The sequence below is a fragment of the Rhincodon typus genome, chromosome 13 (genome assembly GCF_021869965.1).
Source record: "Rhincodon typus isolate 14 chromosome 13, sRhiTyp1.1, whole genome shotgun sequence".
NCBI classification, from domain to species: Eukaryota; Metazoa; Chordata; class Chondrichthyes; order Orectolobiformes; family Rhincodontidae; genus Rhincodon; species Rhincodon typus.
Window position 1 is genome coordinate 49,770,056 of NC_063344.1, and position 18,056 is coordinate 49,788,111.

An 18,056-nucleotide genomic window follows, 5' to 3' on the forward strand; every position below is an offset into this window, starting at 1 on the left:
TACACCTTGTTATCTCAGATTCTCCAGCATCTGCAGTTCCTACTATCTCAGTAAGAAACAGAAGTTATTTTTAATTTTTAATGTAGATTATTAGAGAGTGAGTTAAAGGCTGTAATTGTCTTACTCCTTTTTTTTTTAAAGTTTTATGTATCTCTTAGATAAATTACATTGAGAATAATGGAGGACTTTGAACTGACACAAGGTTGTAACACATGAATTTACATGATCTATGCAATGAGGACAAAATGGAAGTTGATATGGTAAAAGCTATTTCTGAATATTATTCACTTTGTTGGCAGCCTTGAACACACTTCAAAAATTCAATGTAATGTGTACAAACTTCTGATTTTCAACTTGAATATTTCCATTTTCATTAACAATTTTTTTTCTTGTGTGCACCTCTTTAAATCTCACAATAAACTGGCTACAGTTTTTGTGTCGATCAAGTTGAGCATTGTTGGGATTTGGGAACTGAGCACCAACAATGCCTCTCCATAGCATAGAGCAATATCAAAACTGTCTCTATACTGTTCTATCACTGTTCTTTTTATCTCAGTTTTTTGATTGTCCCGACTGTACTATCGTGATAGTTTTCTATCTTTTGTAACAGTTATTTTCTGGCTTTGAGTCTGATCTACAATTAATGCCTAATTAGAATCTTTAATTTTGACCATGACCATGACCATGCCCATGTGGAAATAGGCTGAAAGAAATTTACTTGGGATCTTCATGGCCTGTATATCCTTTTTGACCCAATGCTTAACCTGGATTTAAACACTTATCCAAGCAGTGAAAGGCAGCTGGAAATCTACTGCGCCACCAATCTCTGGGCAGGGATTCCATTCAACATGATTCTGCAGGACTTTTAGATTAGTTATAGGGATTTAAGGATTTTGCTCTTTTCCATTCTTTTCCCATTGTTTCTCTCAAATTTGTTTTGTAATCTGCAAACACATTTTTGCTGTCTTAGGAAGTTAAGAACTTTTTAAGAGGCATCCATTGCAGTGAAGTTGTGTATAACCATAGCGCAAAAGTCCATTGATCATATTTTGCATGCGGACTCTATTGTTATATTTTCAAGTTGCAAAATAATCATGAATGAAAATCATCATCCATTCATATGCTCCAGCAAACTTATCTGGAAAGACAAAAAGCTTCACTGTGGAATGTTTATTCCTAAAGTTAAACTCCTAATACTGTAATTCCAACTTCTGTCTGTATGCATTGAATATCTCTGTTATTGATGACCTGAGTTGAACATAGTGCTTTGGTGTGGTCTGATGAACACTCCAGTGTTTGAATCTGACTTTGTGCTCTCTGCCTTAGTTATACTATTAAATATTCTGCTGGCTTTGTTGTTATAACTCTATAGTGGTTGGATGTGTTGTGCCTTAAATCTGGCACCACTAGGTCCTCCTTCCAAAAATAAGTTCTGGTCAGGAAGGCCCATGGTTGACTTGCCCACTCTGCCAATTGTTCCCCTTAAGTGACACATTCAGGATCGTGAAGTACCTCAGTCTGCCAGGAATGGAATGAACGCACTTACACACAGGCCTGTCACTATGCTGCATTCACTTTAGCTGCAACCCTGTGGCAGATTGTCATCTGTATTGATGTGTGGGAGAGCTGAGTGGGGCTTGGTGGCCCTTTGTTGGAAGAGGCAGCTCAAGTCTCTCACTAGCTGTCCAGGTGGCAGGCAAGACACTGAAAGCCTTCACAAGATTCTGCTCATTGTATAATTTTGGAGCTGCCACTTCTCAGAATTTTAATTTGGCACTGTCCATGTTTTTGACCAGTTTCTAAATGAGTTTGAGTACAAGCCATTGAGATTTTTAAGACTGTTGACCCAAGCAATAATTGCTGGGGTCTCCCAGGTTAATAAAGTCATTGATTTCTTGGAAATTGTTACAGTTTCAGTGTTGTTCAGACTGTCCATTTTAATCAGACTTGGGCATTTCAGAGGGACTTGGATATGACAAGATCACAATAAGTTAGCATGCAAGTACAGACAGCAATTTGGAAAGCAAATGCCATGTATTGCAAGGGTGTTGAAGTTCAAGACTAAGGAAGTCTTGCTATAGTTGTACAGAGGTTTGGTGAGACTACGCTTGGAGTACACTGCGTTTTGTTGCCATGTTTAAGGAATGGATATACTTGCATTGGAAGCAGTACAGCAAAGGTTCATTGGATGGAGAGGTTCATTCTACGATGAAAAGTGTAGTAAATTTGAACCTGTATTCTCTGGAGTTTAGAAGATAAAACATGATCTCATTCAAGGATGAAGGACTGAAGGGCTGTGAAAAGATTGCTTTCCCTTACAGGTTAGGGTCTCAGGATAAGGGATCTTTGATATAGGACTGAGTGGAAACATTTTTCATTAAAAAGGTGGTTAACCTTTGGATTTTTCTATTCCAGGGGCTTATGGATGCTTCTTCACTACTTATTTGCATATTTAACACTTCTAGGCTTTCAGGGAATGAAGGAACATGGAAAACAAATGAGAACATGGTGTTAAGGCTCATGATCAGCCTTGATCATATTAAATGGTAAAGCATGTTTGAGAGACTGTGTGGTCTACTCCTACTGGTGTTCCTGTGAATTAAAAATAGGACACTGTTCAGCTCTGCCAATTTTGAAGGAATGGCAAAGGGTAAATGTGGAGGAATATATTACCTATGCTATTCAGAACCAGCATTGGGTTTGTTTTTACTGGCACAAATATTGTAATGTGTTGAGCAGAAAGGTAAACACGATTTCACAGTAGTTCCTTGAGCTAGGATGGGCCAAGTTTTAAGCATGATTTGAAAGGCAGCCACTTTTTCCAAGCCTAACAGGTGGCTACCTGAAAAACTTGTACTTACGTTCAGCAACACAGCATGGAGCTCCTTCTGCTAGACGAGGGGCAGTTTACTGTGGGACTTGATCTAATATTACAGTTTAAAGTTTTCAAGAAGACTTGTAGCTTGGGTTGTGGATGAGGTTGTAGACCTGCTCACTGAGCCGGTGGGTTTGGATGCAAATGTTTCGTCACCCTGCCTAGGTAACGTCGTCAGTGCGCCTTCAGTGAAGCATCGATGTTCTGTCTTGCTTGTTATTTTTAAGTCTCAGTTTGCTGGGGTGGTTGGTATTACTTCTGGTTCTCTTTCTCCGTGGTTCATACACCGGGTCTAATTCAATGTATTTGTTGATGGAGTTCCGGTTGGAATACCATGTTTGGCTTGGCAAAACAGACGTACCAGGGAATTCTTGGAGGCATGGTATTCCAACCGGAACGCCAGCAAATACATTGAATTAGACCCTGTGTACAAACCACTGAGAAATAGAACCAGAAGTAATACCAACCACCGCAGCAAACCAAGGCATATAAATAACAGGCGGGACAGAACACCAATGCTTCACCGGAGGCACACTGATGTTACCTAGCAGGGTGATGAAACGTTTGCATCCAAACCCACCGGCTTGGCGAATATGTCTACAACCTAATATTGCAAGTGGAGAAGTTCCACTACACAGTCCTAATTACCACTTACACCTGGAATCATTCACAAATCAGGACAAAATTGGCCATACTTGAGAGCAGCTTGGTTCTCCAATCTATGGTAACTTTTTATCAATATTCCCCTTTTAAATCTGTACAAAGCCAACCTATTTTTGAGTAAATGGTCAGATGTGTCACTGCGTTTCTTTTTAAGATCAAGTAGTCTCTGCAGAACTGCTTCAGTCATGGGTGTTTTGTTAGTCCTCTGACAAGCTGCTATGCATACAGACTTTTATTCTTCTTAGAATAGAGTAATAATCCTAGTGGACTGATGTATATGTAAATACAGCATTTGTCCATCATTTAGTTCGTTGAGCTTCTCCTTTTTGATTATTGGAACCAATAATTTTTTTTTGAAGAATCTACTTAAACATCTAGTAGTGATCAAAATCTTGAGAGCTATCTGGAAATGTTGAATGGCAAATCAAGCTAAGCTAGCATCTGAGTCTCTTTGATTTGATGTTTTATTTTTATTTTAGCTGCACTGTTCTTTTCTACAAGATTGATTGTGCTCTTTAGCTATATTTGTCATTGTTAACCTTTTAATGTTTCTGTGTATGTATTTTAAAAAATTAGCACCATTGAACCATTTTGCAGTGCAGAATCGAGCTGGTACAAAAATTTCCTCTTTGTATCCTATTTCAGACTTAGCATGCATGTACAAGCTCTTCAGTCGTGTGCCAAATGGTCTGAAAACCATGTGTGAATGTATGAGTTCCTACCTGAGAGAACAGGGCAAGGCACTCGTGTCTGAGGAAGGTGAAGGCAAGAACCCAGTGGACTACATTCAGGTCAGCACAGAACAATTCGGTCCTTTTTACTCCATTTGTTTTTAACTAGAAACGAGCTTGTAACCTGAATCAAATTTGACAAGTAAGTTAGATTGGGATATGCTTTTTAAAAATCACTTTTTTTTTTGTTCATCAATCTGTACAGTTAACAAATGTGCTTTAGTATTGCTGTAAAAAGACTCTTACTGAAGCTTTTCATCTTGCACTGAAGATAATTTCCAAGAATTACCAAGTCCACTTGTCAACCAATTAGCACTCTCCTTTCATGCAGTATAAATGTTCTTTTCCCTTTACTTTAGTGTTTCTTGCAAATTGTCCTCATGAATGGAAGACGAAATGACAAAGTATGTCTTTTCCTCAGTGCTCAAATTCTGTGCTACCAAACAATTATTAATATATTTTCATTTTTTTGTACTTGGTGGAATGTTAGAAATGCTTTCGTTTAGCATTCACTTATGAGTTTGCGGGTTATATTGAATTAAATGTCTTAAAGTATATCTGATCGGAATAAATGATAAATTTGAATAAGAGGAGAAATATGTTGAATATAAATTTAAATTTGTGTGGTTGAAAGAGATTTGATGACTGGTCTCTGTAGATGTACCTGTGTACTTTTACAATTGAGATATTTTATGTTGGTGCTAATTAAGTAGCTTAATTACTGTGCTGAGGAAAAGCTGCAAAATTAAAGGCAATGGTAATAAATTTGTGGAATTGTCATTTAAATGTTAATAGATTTTAAACAGATGTTAGGTCATGTGTTTTGGCAGGAGGAAGAAGCAATCCAGTTATTTCTTCTAAAATATATCTGCATGGGTCGATGCACACAAAGATTTGGGCATACACGTTCACAAAATAATAAAAATAACACTATTGCACTCTTGGTTTGTGTACACAACTTTGTTTTCCTCATCTGGAAAAAGGAGAGCGTATCTAGGGAGTGGGGCAGCATGATGGCTCAGTGGTTAGCACTGCTGCCTCACAGCTCCACGGCCCAGGTTCAATTCCACCCTTGGGCGACTATCTGTGTGGAGTTTGCACATTCTCCCCGTGTCTGCATGGGTTTCTGCCGGGTGCTCCAGTTTCCTCCCACAGTCCAACGATGTGCGGGCTAGGTGGATTGGCCATGCTAAATTACCCATAGTGTTCAGGAATGTGTAGATTAGGTGGGTTATAGGGGAGTCGGTCAGTATGGACTTGTTGGGCTGAAGGGCCTGTTTGCACACTGTAGGGATTCTATGAATTTCTGAGACTCCGTAATTGTGGCCAGCTTCATGAAAGGAGAAGTCTAACTACAGAGTGTTATTCTGCTGTTGGTTGCAGGGAAAATCATTGCAAAAATTCTTCATGGTCTCCTTCCAGTGGTTAAGTGTTCCTACTAGAGTCTCGCTGAAGATGTTATCTGTAATAGGCACTGTCATCATGATAGAGCAACAGCAACTTCTATACATTGCTTTTCTTGGACTAATCAGAAGCCTTGATCCTGTAAGACAGCAATAATTATGGAATGTTCTCCTTAAATTTGATTACATACAGAAATTCAGCACCATCCTCTACATGCTGCACAATGACATACAAGCCGTGATCCTCAGCAATGGATGCACCACAGACCAAATGTGTGTGCAAACTGTGGTCAAGTGAGGCTCATTGTACTAATACTCAACTTCATCTTCCTTATTATGACTGTCAAACCTATATGTATGAAACTTCCTGCTGGTATGGAGTTAATCTACAGGAAGGACAGGAAACTTAGCAACCTGTGTTGCCACCAGTCCAGAGCTAAGACCACTCCTATCCTCTGTCATTGTGTTGCTGCATTCAGATGATGCTTTCGTGTTGCGCATCCCTAGTTATTTAAGAATTGGTTATAGACAGTCACGTGAGACCACATCATCTACAAGCCTAACACAACATTTCTAAATTAAGCTTTCTACTCTGAACTTTAAGGTAAGTGGTTAGCACGTGGGCAAGAAATAAATTCAAGGTCATCCTCAAAGCCTCTCTGAAAAATGCAATATTCCTCCCTTCCCCCAATTCTTGGGAATCATTAGCTCAAAGATCATGAAAACTAGAGAAGTGTCAGTGAAGCATATTCTGAGCATCTCCAACAGACCCAGAGGAGGTCAGGTGCAAACATTGGAAGGAATATACAAAAACACAAGCATCCTGCCCAAGTGTGTCTTTGAACAGTGCTTGCCCTCACCTGTCATAGGGTATGCAGATCCAGCATTGAAGTATTTAGTCACTTCAGGACCCTCAACATTACTGTTGAGTGGAAGAAAGTCATCTTCAATCCTGAGGGACTGCTTAAGAATGATATATGTAATTTGTGGCTGCTGGCTCCATTAAAACAATAGTACTGTTGCTGATCCATACGGCAGTGGATGTGATTTTGCTATGGGGATAAGTGACCCAGCTTTGTCATCACAAATGTCACTCCTGTGTTTTAAAAAATGTAGACTGTGGTAGTTGACAGGTGGTTTTTAAAATACTTGAATGACTAAACTGTCAAAAATGTAAATTTTCTAACCATTTTAAATTATTCTAGGATGGATATAATTTGGAAATAATTAGTTGAAGTGCAATATGAGGATTTATCATAGGTTTTTGAAACCAGAACCCAGTGCAGTTAATGGGCCTGCAGACTAAACATGCATGTTTTTGTACAAACAGGGTCTCCTTGATCTGAAAGGCAGATTTGATCGCTTCCTTCAAGATTCATTCAACAATGATCGTCTTTTTAAACAGACCATAGCTGGTGACTTTGAATACTTTCTTAACCTCAACTCTAGATCCCCAGAGTATTTGTCATTATTTATTGATGACAAACTTAAAAAGGGAGTAAAAGGCGTAAGTATTTCTTTCAATTTTTCAACTTTTATTGGTTTTTTTTTTAAGGCACAGTAATACGGGGCTGTTGAATCTAGCGTCTTTCCGGACTTTCCCTCAGTATTTTTAATGTCTAAACCTCATTCAAAGGCTATTTTGATATTTTCTAATCAGATGTTATTGCACAGCTCTGGAGCAAGTGGAACTTGAACCCAAGCCTCCTAACTCAGAGGAAGGCTTGCACCTTGAGTCTAAGTACCTCAAGAATCTTCAAATACTATTTGAATAATAAGGGTTTACTGCTTCAACTTTAGAAGTGTAGCATAGCAGTCAAGAACTCTGGTTTCATTATGGAGCCGTTGTAGCATAGAAGGAAACGATTGACCCTTTATTGTAACAGTACGCCAATGTCCCGAACATCACTTGTCCCTTAGACTAGAAACACTGATGGCATTAATGTTGTTGCCACAGTAATTTGCATGTTTTGTGCACTTTTTGATATACAGCAATATGAAACTCGGAAATATCATGATCAGTAAAGGTTTCGGAAGAAATCCTGAAGGATCATTGGACCCGATTAACTCTGCTTTGTCTCCATAGATACCTCCAGACCTGCTGAGTTTTTACAGCATTTCTGCTTCTGTTACAAATTTACAAAAATGGGAATTTTTAATGCAGTAATTATGATCTGAATTGTACTACCTGAAAGGATGGTTCGGGGATTGGATAAATATTTGAATGGTGAACAAATTTCCTTATCCTCATTCTACCCTTTTAGGAAGAGACTCAGAACATTAAAGCAATAGGGAAAAATGTTTAAATTATTGGTGAAAATATCAGAGCAAGGCTTTTAAAGAAACTAAGGAATCTGGGGCTAGTTCCTGACAGGCAAGCTGAGGTAGCCACCAGCATTTAGGTTAAATAGGTGGGATAGATGGAAGGATAATAAAGAATAGTGAAGAGTACAGAAGCGAGCCATAGCGTGGGGATTATTTCAGAGTTGGGGTGAACCAGATAGAACAAGGGATTTGAAAGCAAGAGTTTATTTTAGTTTGATGCAGTGAGAGCATGAAATACTGTAAATGATGTAACCTACATAGGCAGGGAAATCAGGTGCTGCAGGTAAGTTTTGGAAACTAAAGGAATTTGAAGATTGAGGTTTTGCTTCACGAACTCTACATCAGCCAGGGAAAGAACCTAGGATATTATGAAGGCTTGTTTAAGTGTTGTACGCTGTTTCTTTTTGTTTGGAGTGGCCTCTGAATTGCAGGTTTTATGAACATGGTTATTCATACTCTATTTTTAACTTGCTCATATCATTTGAAGGTGAGGAATATTTGAGCAGTGCATATCTTCTTGTACAATGTTCAATCAAGTAATTTCAAATGGCTTGATAAATTCACCAAAAATAATTGCTCTTTGATATCAAACTTGACAACAAGTTGCTGTATGAACCACAATAAAGTATCTGCAATTTACATGCAGAACCTTTGGATGGATGAATGTTCAGTTTTCTATTTTTAAATACTGGTTTACTGTGGAATGTTGTACTAAATACAGTATACCAAGTTGGCTGGGGCTGAAGGGTCATTTAGAGTGTGAGAGTGTGGCACTCAAATCAGAAGGATTGGTAACTTGTTGAGAGCTGCATTGTACCAATGCACCACCTAACTAAATTGTTCAAATAAGGTTTATTGTTTAATTTTACTCAGTTAATATTGATGACGAGAAGATTAGAATAGGAAAATGTCTGACTGAGGAAACTATTGACTTTGTTTGCCGGATTTGCGTTATTCAGCCTGAAATTTAGATGTAAACCGCAGACAAAACTTTCAATTCTCAAACATGAAGCTGATGCTTTTCTCCAAATTTCAGTCCAAAAATCAAAATTAGCTTTTGCTTTATTTTGAGAGCCATTCTACCAGATGTTTTGCTGATGCATTTTCAGCTACATAGTGTATATTCCAATCCTTCCTAAACATATGCCAGCATTTTGCATACTTAAGAACTGTAGTGAAAATGCTGAGCTTAAGCAAATGGTACAGTTTGTTTTCTGCTGCTGCTACTGGATAGTTAATATCCAAGATTCTCAGTTACACTCTGACTGTTGTAGTGTAGCCTGAGGTGATTGTTCTTAAGCCTTAGGTTGTTTGTTGCTGCTACCTGACATTTCAATCCTTAATAAAGTTGGTACATTTGTTTTGGATTGAACAATTTTATTAAGTCTTCGACATTTTCCATAGTTAATCTGCTAATTTTGACCTTTGTGAATTCAAGTTCCTAATTGTGTATTTTTGATCCTTCAAGTGTCAAAACCCTCTTTCATTTCACAAAAATCTCTCTGCCAATCAGCACGATGTGCACATTTGCTGAGGTGATATTGTGGAAAACTGTGTACAACAACTTTGATAGGATAAACTCAACTCTGCAATCTCCCAATGAAATGAAACACTCCTCTGTTCGTGATTGAAACACCGAAGTGTGCAATTGTTCAGAAATGGGCTATTTTTCAGTTGGCTGTTTTTAATGCTCTTGGTCTGTCTTAATTGGTTAATTGACTTCAATTTGCTTTGATCTGCCCTTTGGAGTAGGATAGAATGACCATCAATTGAAAACATGAATTTGTGCAGTGATTTTATCCAATTCAATTTAAACTAATCAAAACTAAATTGAAAATAATTGAGCAAGATTTTGAGATCCTAATAATGGTGAAAATGACAGTATTCACTTATCATTCCCCTGAAAGTGACTGTAATATTTGAAGTGTGCGGTTGAACATGGAAATATAGAAGTTGCTGTCAGTGATCCTATGGCCAGAATTTTAAATTTCCCAACTTGCAGGCTGGAAGGTGGGAAAACATAAGAGTTTAATCTTCTTGTCTCCTCTGCTGGTGTTCAGTCAGTGACCTGGTAGATGACTGACCTGCCCTTAGGCTAATTAAGTCCATTAGTGACTAATTAGTTGCTACATGTGTCTCTTCTTACCGTCGGTATTTTACCAGTGATGGATGGGAACTTTACCTGCGGAGGCTGCTTAGTAAAGCCTGGCTGCCTCCTTGCTAACTCTGTGGTTGGAATTGTGGCAATCGTTGTCTTGATTGGGCACTCTTACTCATGGAGGCCCCACCCACACTACGCTTAGCAGCAGCTACCTGCTGAAAGACTCTTGTGCCGAGGCTGCCTGAGTGCCAGTGAACATTGATCTCACTTACCTCCTGGTTGACAGTAATCCAGGGCCTGCTGCAGTCACGGCAGCAGCCACCATTTGGAAGGTCCCTGGTGGCACAATTGCTGTGGGATGTCTTGCCTCTGGACTGCGTTTTGTTGAATGTGGTTTACTAAATTAACAATTGCTGTTGAGCAGCTGCAGTTGTCCTGAAAAGCTAATTTTATATTAGTCAAATGTCAAGTTCTTTAAATTTGATAATTCACCTTCTAATTTAAATCCATGTACATGTCCAAATCATTTCTTTCACTTTGTAAAGTTTTGAATTAAAATTGAAAAGTTCCGAGTATAGTACTTCCTGTTTGAGAATTTTTAAATTTGATTGGCTGCTTACCTTGCTTAATATCATTGCTGCTGCTGCTGGACTCTTAGATAGTCCCTCGACTTGACACCTGATTCAAACTAATCTTGTTAAGGGAAATCTCTGTTATAGAGTTTGTTAGATCTTTCTGAGGTCAACAGTGAGCCCTGCTTATTTTTTTAATTTCAAAATATACTTTATTCATAAAAATAACTTCTTCACAAATGCAGTTCGGCTCTGTATAGTAACATATCAAGGAAACAAACATTGTGCATTTGAGGCGCTAGGAGGGTCTGATAACTGAACGGAAGACCTTGGATAGTGGTCTTTCCCCACTGTGCCTCAGCGGCAGCTGCCCCAACCTTTAGTGTGTCCCTCAGCACATAGTCCTGAATCTTGGAATGTTGCCAGTCTGCAACACTCAATCACGGGCAACTCACTGTTCTGGAAGACTAACAAGTTTTAGGCAAACCAAAGAGCGTATTTCACCAAGTTGATGGTCCTCCAGGCACAGTTGATGTTTGTCAAGGTGTGCATCCCGAGAAACAGACCATAAAGCACAGAGACCAGCGTCTTTCTCTAGATTTCCTTTGCAATGGCACATTCAAGAAGGAAATGTGTGACTGTCTCAAGCCCCTTGCAGCTGCTTTGAGGGTGGCATGTGGTGGCGCAGACCAATCAAGCGTTCAAGAAGGATCTCACAAGTAGTGTCCTTCTCACCACCAACCAAGTGATGTCTTGGTGCTTGTCAGAAAGTTCTGGTGATGAGACATTCTGCCAAATGACTTTGACAGTCTGATCAAGGAACCAAATGACAGGATCCGTCCTTTTCTTTTCCAGCAGGGTCTTAAGTATGCTACGTGCTGACGACTTCCTGATGGACTTGTGGTCAATTGTTTCACTACTGACGGCTGAATGCAGGTCATGGTTGCAAGAAAATTGGACCTGGATCAGACTTCAGATACAAGTGACTTGACACTGATTTCACTTGACCATGGGTGCCAGCGAACATCCTAAATGACTGCAGTCATCTGAAACTTGGCATTCTGACCTGGGGCATGGTTAATTTTGTGGGCGCTAGATCCTTCATGTGAATGAATCCTTGAATTTGCATAAAGTTCTCCTGCATAAAATGGCTATTGCCACAATCATTTTTTTTTTTAAATACTATCAACCACCAATATTTCATTTGGCTCATACCATTTGCAATTTTATCTGATGAAAATCTTGCAAAAATTTCAGTCACTTTTTATTATCCATATGTTATTAAGAACAGGTAAATGGGGAAAAAAAAATCCTCTCGGTCAAACAAATGATTTTATATTAACTTTGGGTTGAATTGCTAACTCTGAGGAAACCTAATGTGAACTGTAATTAAGATTTAAACTCTAGTCATGTTTACAGATATGAAACAATTAAATGCCCTGTGTTGAAATTGAATTCATGTTTAAAGTGGCATTTAACCTAAGTTATATTAGAAAGTGATTTTTTTCTTTTGTTTTAAGTTGACAGAACAAGAAGTTGAGACAATCTTGGACAAAGCCATGGTACTGTTCCGATTTATGCAAGAGAAAGATGTGTTTGAACGATACTACAAGCAACACCTGGCGAGAAGGCTTCTCACTAACAAAAGTGTATCTGATGACTCGGAGAAAAATATGATCTCAAAACTTAAGGTAAAAATGTAAATGATAAGTTATGGTAGCCCAGTATTTTAAAGAAAAAGCATTCTAGTCACATTTACATTCATTTTGGTGAATATCTTATTACTATAATCTCCCACTGCTAAGACATAATTGTAGTTAACTTTATGTACTGTTTAGAGGAAGTGGTATACAAAAAATAGAAGATACAACATGAAAAATTATGCAGTGAATTATAACTGCAACTTTGGTGATTAGGGATAGTGAGGTTCAAAATAAGCTTTTAAAAAGAAGATATTTTCACAAGTGGAATGTGACATGTTATTAAAGTTTTCACATTGATTAATTAGTTATTCTTGCCTTTTTGCCAAATACTGTTAAAAGTTTAGCTCTCAAGACTACCATAAAATGTGGTAGCACTGATTTCAGAAATAGAGTCAAGCTTGAAACTTTAATATGATTTGTTCTGGTAAAGATAGCTGTGCAAGTTGGCTTTCTAGCTGTGTGAAAATTGTGTGATTGTTGTTTCAGTTCTAAATAATTTTATATTAAGCTAGCAAAATATATATTTCTATAGTGTCAAGTGAAGTAAAGCAATCTGTTGTGATCCACAAATATGTTGTGTGGGCAAATGGGGACTTAATTGGGTAAAATTAATTTACCTTGAGTTACTATTTATTTAAGCACAAGCTAGTTAAATACATCCCTGCGTGAAACATTGTCATTAGCTGTACTATGCTCTATAGCTTTGTTTGGGTTACATACTGATAACACGATATAGTTGAATTTAAATACCCAAAATAACAATGTTCAGAAAAAACAGCAATACATCAAACATACTGTTTATTTCAATGGGCATGTCACAGTACTTCACTAGATTCCATATTATTCAATTGAAGTGAATGCAAATAAGTTAATTGTCAATGCCTTCATTGCTGATATTCAAAATATTAAGGCTTTCATTACACAACTTCTTCACGAAATCATAATCTAGTATGACTTTCATTTAATCTTCAGCAAGGCCTCTTTTGTAGCTTGTGATGTCTTGAAGTAATGTTTTAGTTTCAGCTTAATCCTTTGAATACAGAGGTTATGATAGGCAAAATGTAACTATCATTCAATCAGCAAAGTCACTTCCTTTTTTAAAGCAACATTTTTGGACTTGATAAAAACCGAAAGAACTGCGGATGCTGTAAATCAGGAACAAAAACGAAGTAGCTGGAAAAGCTCAGTAGGTCTGGCAGGTCGTGTTCTGAGGAAGGGTCACCGGACCCGAAGCGTTAACTCCGTTTTTTCCTTCACAGATGCTGCCAGACCTGCTGAGCTTTTCCAGCAACTTTGTTTTTATTTTTGGACTTAAATTGTTGTCTGTACATTAGGATTACATCTGTTGACTTTGAATCATGTTAAATGTTTCTTTTTTTCTCCAGACGGAGTGTGGCTGCCAGTTCACCTCTAAACTGGAAGGAATGTTCAGGGACATGAGTATCTCAAATACAACGATGGATGAGTTTCGACAACACTTACAAACTACTGGGGTGAGGAAGTGTTTCCACGAAGTGTTCAGTATAGTACTGGGTGTGGAAAATTCCAAGTGATTTGAAAATCAAAGTTTCTGATCTTACATATAATCTATTGGCCTATTATCTATTAATGGTTGAAAGTTTGTGGACTAGGATTGATAAGGATGGCGTAATTAGAAGTGTAGATTTTCTTTATTCAACAAGTATTGACCTCCTTTCTTCATCCACCCAGCCGTCCACTGGCGAAACATAATCACCATTGGAACTGGTTTTGCATCAAAATATAAGCATTGGGTGACCAAAAGCTTTGTTGTCTTTAATAGTTTACAGATAACCTTTTTTAAGGTTTGTAATAACAATACATTTTTTAAAAATTGCAACAAGCTAAATCTTTGTGTACAATGGACAAGGGCCAGATTTTACAATTGCATTAATGGCAAAAGCACTAGTGTCCATAATGATCATAACTGTAAAACCGAAAGGAAACATGAGTGCCTGCACTAATGCAGTTAAACGCAAAATCCAGAGGTCGCTGTTGGGGTTCGCTGCTCTTCCTCCATGGGGTGTACTGTTGGATGCCCATGCAATAGTCGTCTTTGGAAATCACTTCAGCTGGCACGAGCTTCCCCTTTTGTGGTGTAATATTGCTGTTATAAAGAAAATGAAAATTCTCCACCTTGTTAAGTAAGCAGTAACTTAGATTTTTAATAGTATATGAAATACGTAAATACTGCTGAACAGCTCTTTGGCTGTGTAAATGTGTCTTTGCGGACTGCTACATTTTAACATTGCTTAAATTGAATAGGTTTCTGTGTTTTAAAAATTTACCATGTTTTTATCTCTACCATTTCCTGCAGTGTATGCTCCAATCTTTAAGAAGTGAAAGATAAGCAGTACATTTTTACTTTAGGGTTTTGCTATCTGTGAAAATTCTTCAAAGTGATTGGCTACTTAATTTACTTAATGATAAAATCTGCTGTATGAATCCTCTCAGATCAAACTAATGTTATAAAAGATGAAATCAACACCATCAAACTCTTTTATGGACACCTTTCTCTTAGGTCAGTTGGAATGACATCATTTGCCACTCACAGCAAAACCTAAGCTGTTATACTTTGCAAGTGCAGTGCCTCTTGTAAATATAGAAATATATGAAATGAGCTTGGTTCCTTTTTTCATTTCAGGTTTCTCTAGGAGGTGTCGACTTAACAGTAAGAGTTTTGACTACAGGGTATTGGCCTACTCAGTCTGCTACACCAAAATGTAATATCCCCCCTGCACCGCGACACGCCTTTGAAGTTTTTAGAAGGTAAAGCTTCCTAAAAAGCAACTTTCCTTTGTGTATTTGGTAATCGAATGATTTTGACTTTTTTTTTCTAGTGCTTGTAATTTCACGTTGTTTCCATCAGGTGGGCTCCACCTGCTTGGTGCTGAACAGGTGCTTGTCTCTGCTAACCTGTGGTGTTTCTTCTTTGGCCGTCTGTGCGTATGTGTCAATAATGTGCACCCAAGTCTAATTTAATCCACCATTTTAGTATCTGAGCTGGTGGAGGGTGTAGGGCACAATCATGCCAGTGCTTCCTCTGAGGGATCTATGTTACCATCCACTGAGAAGGAGGAACTAATGTCTGTAGAGGCTGGTTTCTTAAGGAGAGTCTGTTTGGGTTTTGTTCATGCCTGCACAAGACAAATGAGGGATGTGTTGCAAAATAGGAGAAGAAGCTTGGACATGTTAAGAATATTCTATGGTGGTTGTGGGAGAGCAGCACAGCATTTAGCAATGAATCATATTTGATTGCTGAGACACAGAGGTGTTGGTATCACCACATCTGCAGTCACATTCACTGCTGCTGAGACAAGAATTCTGTTTTCATTGGGTGTGAACAGACGAGTCTTGATCACTGCTCCAGCCAGTTTGACCCCCTTTGCCCTGTTGTGGGTTAGTTTCTCCTGGAATGAGAAAAGGACAGAGATAGATTTGGATGAAAGTGATTGTTCAGCTGTTAGTGTTGGTGCAGGTGGTAGAACGATGGTGAGATATAACGAGTAGTAGAAAGTGCAGTAGCTAGTCAAATGGATGACTGAGGCGGGTGAGAGCAATTGAATGAAGATGCAGTATGTAAGAGTGAGAGAGGTAGACAATGACCCTTAGTGGAAGGTGTGTGCAGTGGCAGAGTTGGAGACTGTGAGATCGCAGAGAAGGGAGAATAGCACTTATCTTTCTGGAGCATAGCAGGGCGTTAACAATTCTACAGCATTGCTGGCATTACTCTGGATGCGGACATCACACTGATCTGGCTGGCAACCTCAGACCAGGCTGGGAGGATCTGGTGTTATGGTCTCCTCTGGCAGTTCTAATCCATCTGGTTCTCCATTCTGTCCAGGACCTCCACATCCCTGTCTGCAAAGCATGGTGTTAACCTGCCTCTGGCCACCTCCCGTGCAATTCATTTCATTTTGCAACAATGAAAGACTTTTCCTAGCTTGTAGCATTTGAATTGGTGCACAGGTCAGTTCTAATTTTGGTGTCAGTGGCGGGAAGCCTTAAGTCCCAGCAGCAGTATGCACTTCTGGTGACCTCAGCAGTAGTACTGTAAATAATTAAGGAGATGAGCAGTGTAAAATTGGGAAACAATTCTGAAAAACTCCGAGAAACCCTCCATGAAACTCCCTGAAGTTCAGACTTACCCAAACTTTGGGAAACTTCAGCCCACTGTTTCAGTTTGAACTAAAGGAAACCTCGTTAACACACACTTTTGTAAAGTCCTATATTATAACACTGTGGTCAAAACCAACTGAGGATAAATACATTCTTATCGACTACTTTATTGATCATAATCATGCTGAAATATGATTAAGTGCTGTTGTCTCTGCCTTGCATTTTAGCATGGCAATATTTATAAACATGTTTGGAAATGCTGATTTTTGTTTTTAACTGCAGATTCTACTTGGCAAAGCACAGTGGTCGACAGCTCACGCTCCAACACCACATGGGTTCAGCCGATCTGAATGCTACTTTTTATGGACCTGTGAAAAAGGCAAGTGCCTTAATGAAAGAAACACCTAGAAACTGTTACAAATTGTTTATAGGCAAGCAAAGGAAAATGCGCTAATTGTTAAAATAATCTGGAAATAAAGGAGCTGTTCTCACCTTGGTGGCAATCTTGATTAAGTCTAGTTCTGTTTCGCAAAAGTTATGTGTACTTTTGCTTAGCTGCTGAATTGAAGTAAAAAATACTTCAAAGGTGATGTTATGGTCTGTAAATTACATTTTGAAAAGGTAAAAGCCCTAATTTACACAAATTTAATTGCAAATTAAGTTTGATAGAAACTGGAAATAAGGATTCAAGATTTACCTAAAACTTTAATCTTTGGAAATGTTTATTTCAGCATTGAGAACTAAATTCGTTTTGTGTATAATGACCGTAAAAATAGTTTTATAGAGGATTCCACTTACAGTGGAAATAGTTTAAAAATGTATTATTTTCATTAATTCAGTGTTAAATATCTTGGTTAAGTGCACAAGAACATCCCAGTCAGTTGAATAGATGTTATATCAAGTGCTGATTACAGGCAATTGTATTGATGCCTTTTAAGAAAAAGTAATTAAAATTAATCATGTTCTACCTGAGCTAATATGCCTTTATGACATTGCACAATAGGTAATCAATTGTATTGCTTCTGTGCAAAATCCTGAGAAGTGCTGATGCTCTCCAGAAAAATTACGTAGCAATGCTAAATTTACCAATGTATCGGTTAAGGTTGGTGACATTCAGGTCAAGCTGCATCTATGGAGACATGAAAGTAAAGGAAGTACTTCAGGTTTGGTGACTCCTCAAAATTCTAACCGATGTTCCAATTGGAGAATGTTAACATTTTCTCTACGTGTTCTACTTGACCTGTGCTTCTAGTATTTTTTTTATTTGAGTTCCAGCATCTGCAGTATTTTTCTGAATAGTTACAGTTTTAAGCACAAGGTGGTTAAGCAATCCAAACTTTAATAAAAATACTTCGAAGATGTATTCTTGCCTTTTTTATTCTTTGTGGAAGGGTTAAACCTCTTCTGAGTATCTATATTTTTAAAAATGTAGTAAAACCCAAGATTTTAGAATGTAAAGCAATTCAGAGTTGTTCTCAGTTTACTATGGAGTTTGTTTAAAATTTGAGTTTATATATGAAATTTGAGTTTATATATGAAATTTGAG

General features: G+C 38.1%; 1 protein-coding gene across 1 annotated transcript in view; it reads left to right on the plus strand.

The window, feature by feature from the left end:
- LOC109918076 (cullin-3) overlaps positions 1 to 18,056 on the plus strand; it is a 66,549-nt gene that overhangs the window by 41,339 nt on the left and 7,154 nt on the right. The window contains exons 7-12 of the mRNA XM_020517975.2: positions 4,184 to 4,329; positions 7,003 to 7,179; positions 12,191 to 12,361; positions 13,759 to 13,866; positions 15,036 to 15,160; positions 16,793 to 16,889. Coding sequence (XP_020373564.1) covers positions 4,184 to 4,329; positions 7,003 to 7,179; positions 12,191 to 12,361; positions 13,759 to 13,866; positions 15,036 to 15,160; positions 16,793 to 16,889 — 824 coding nt within the window. The remainder of the gene's footprint in view (positions 1 to 4,183; positions 4,330 to 7,002; positions 7,180 to 12,190; positions 12,362 to 13,758; positions 13,867 to 15,035; positions 15,161 to 16,792; positions 16,890 to 18,056) is intronic.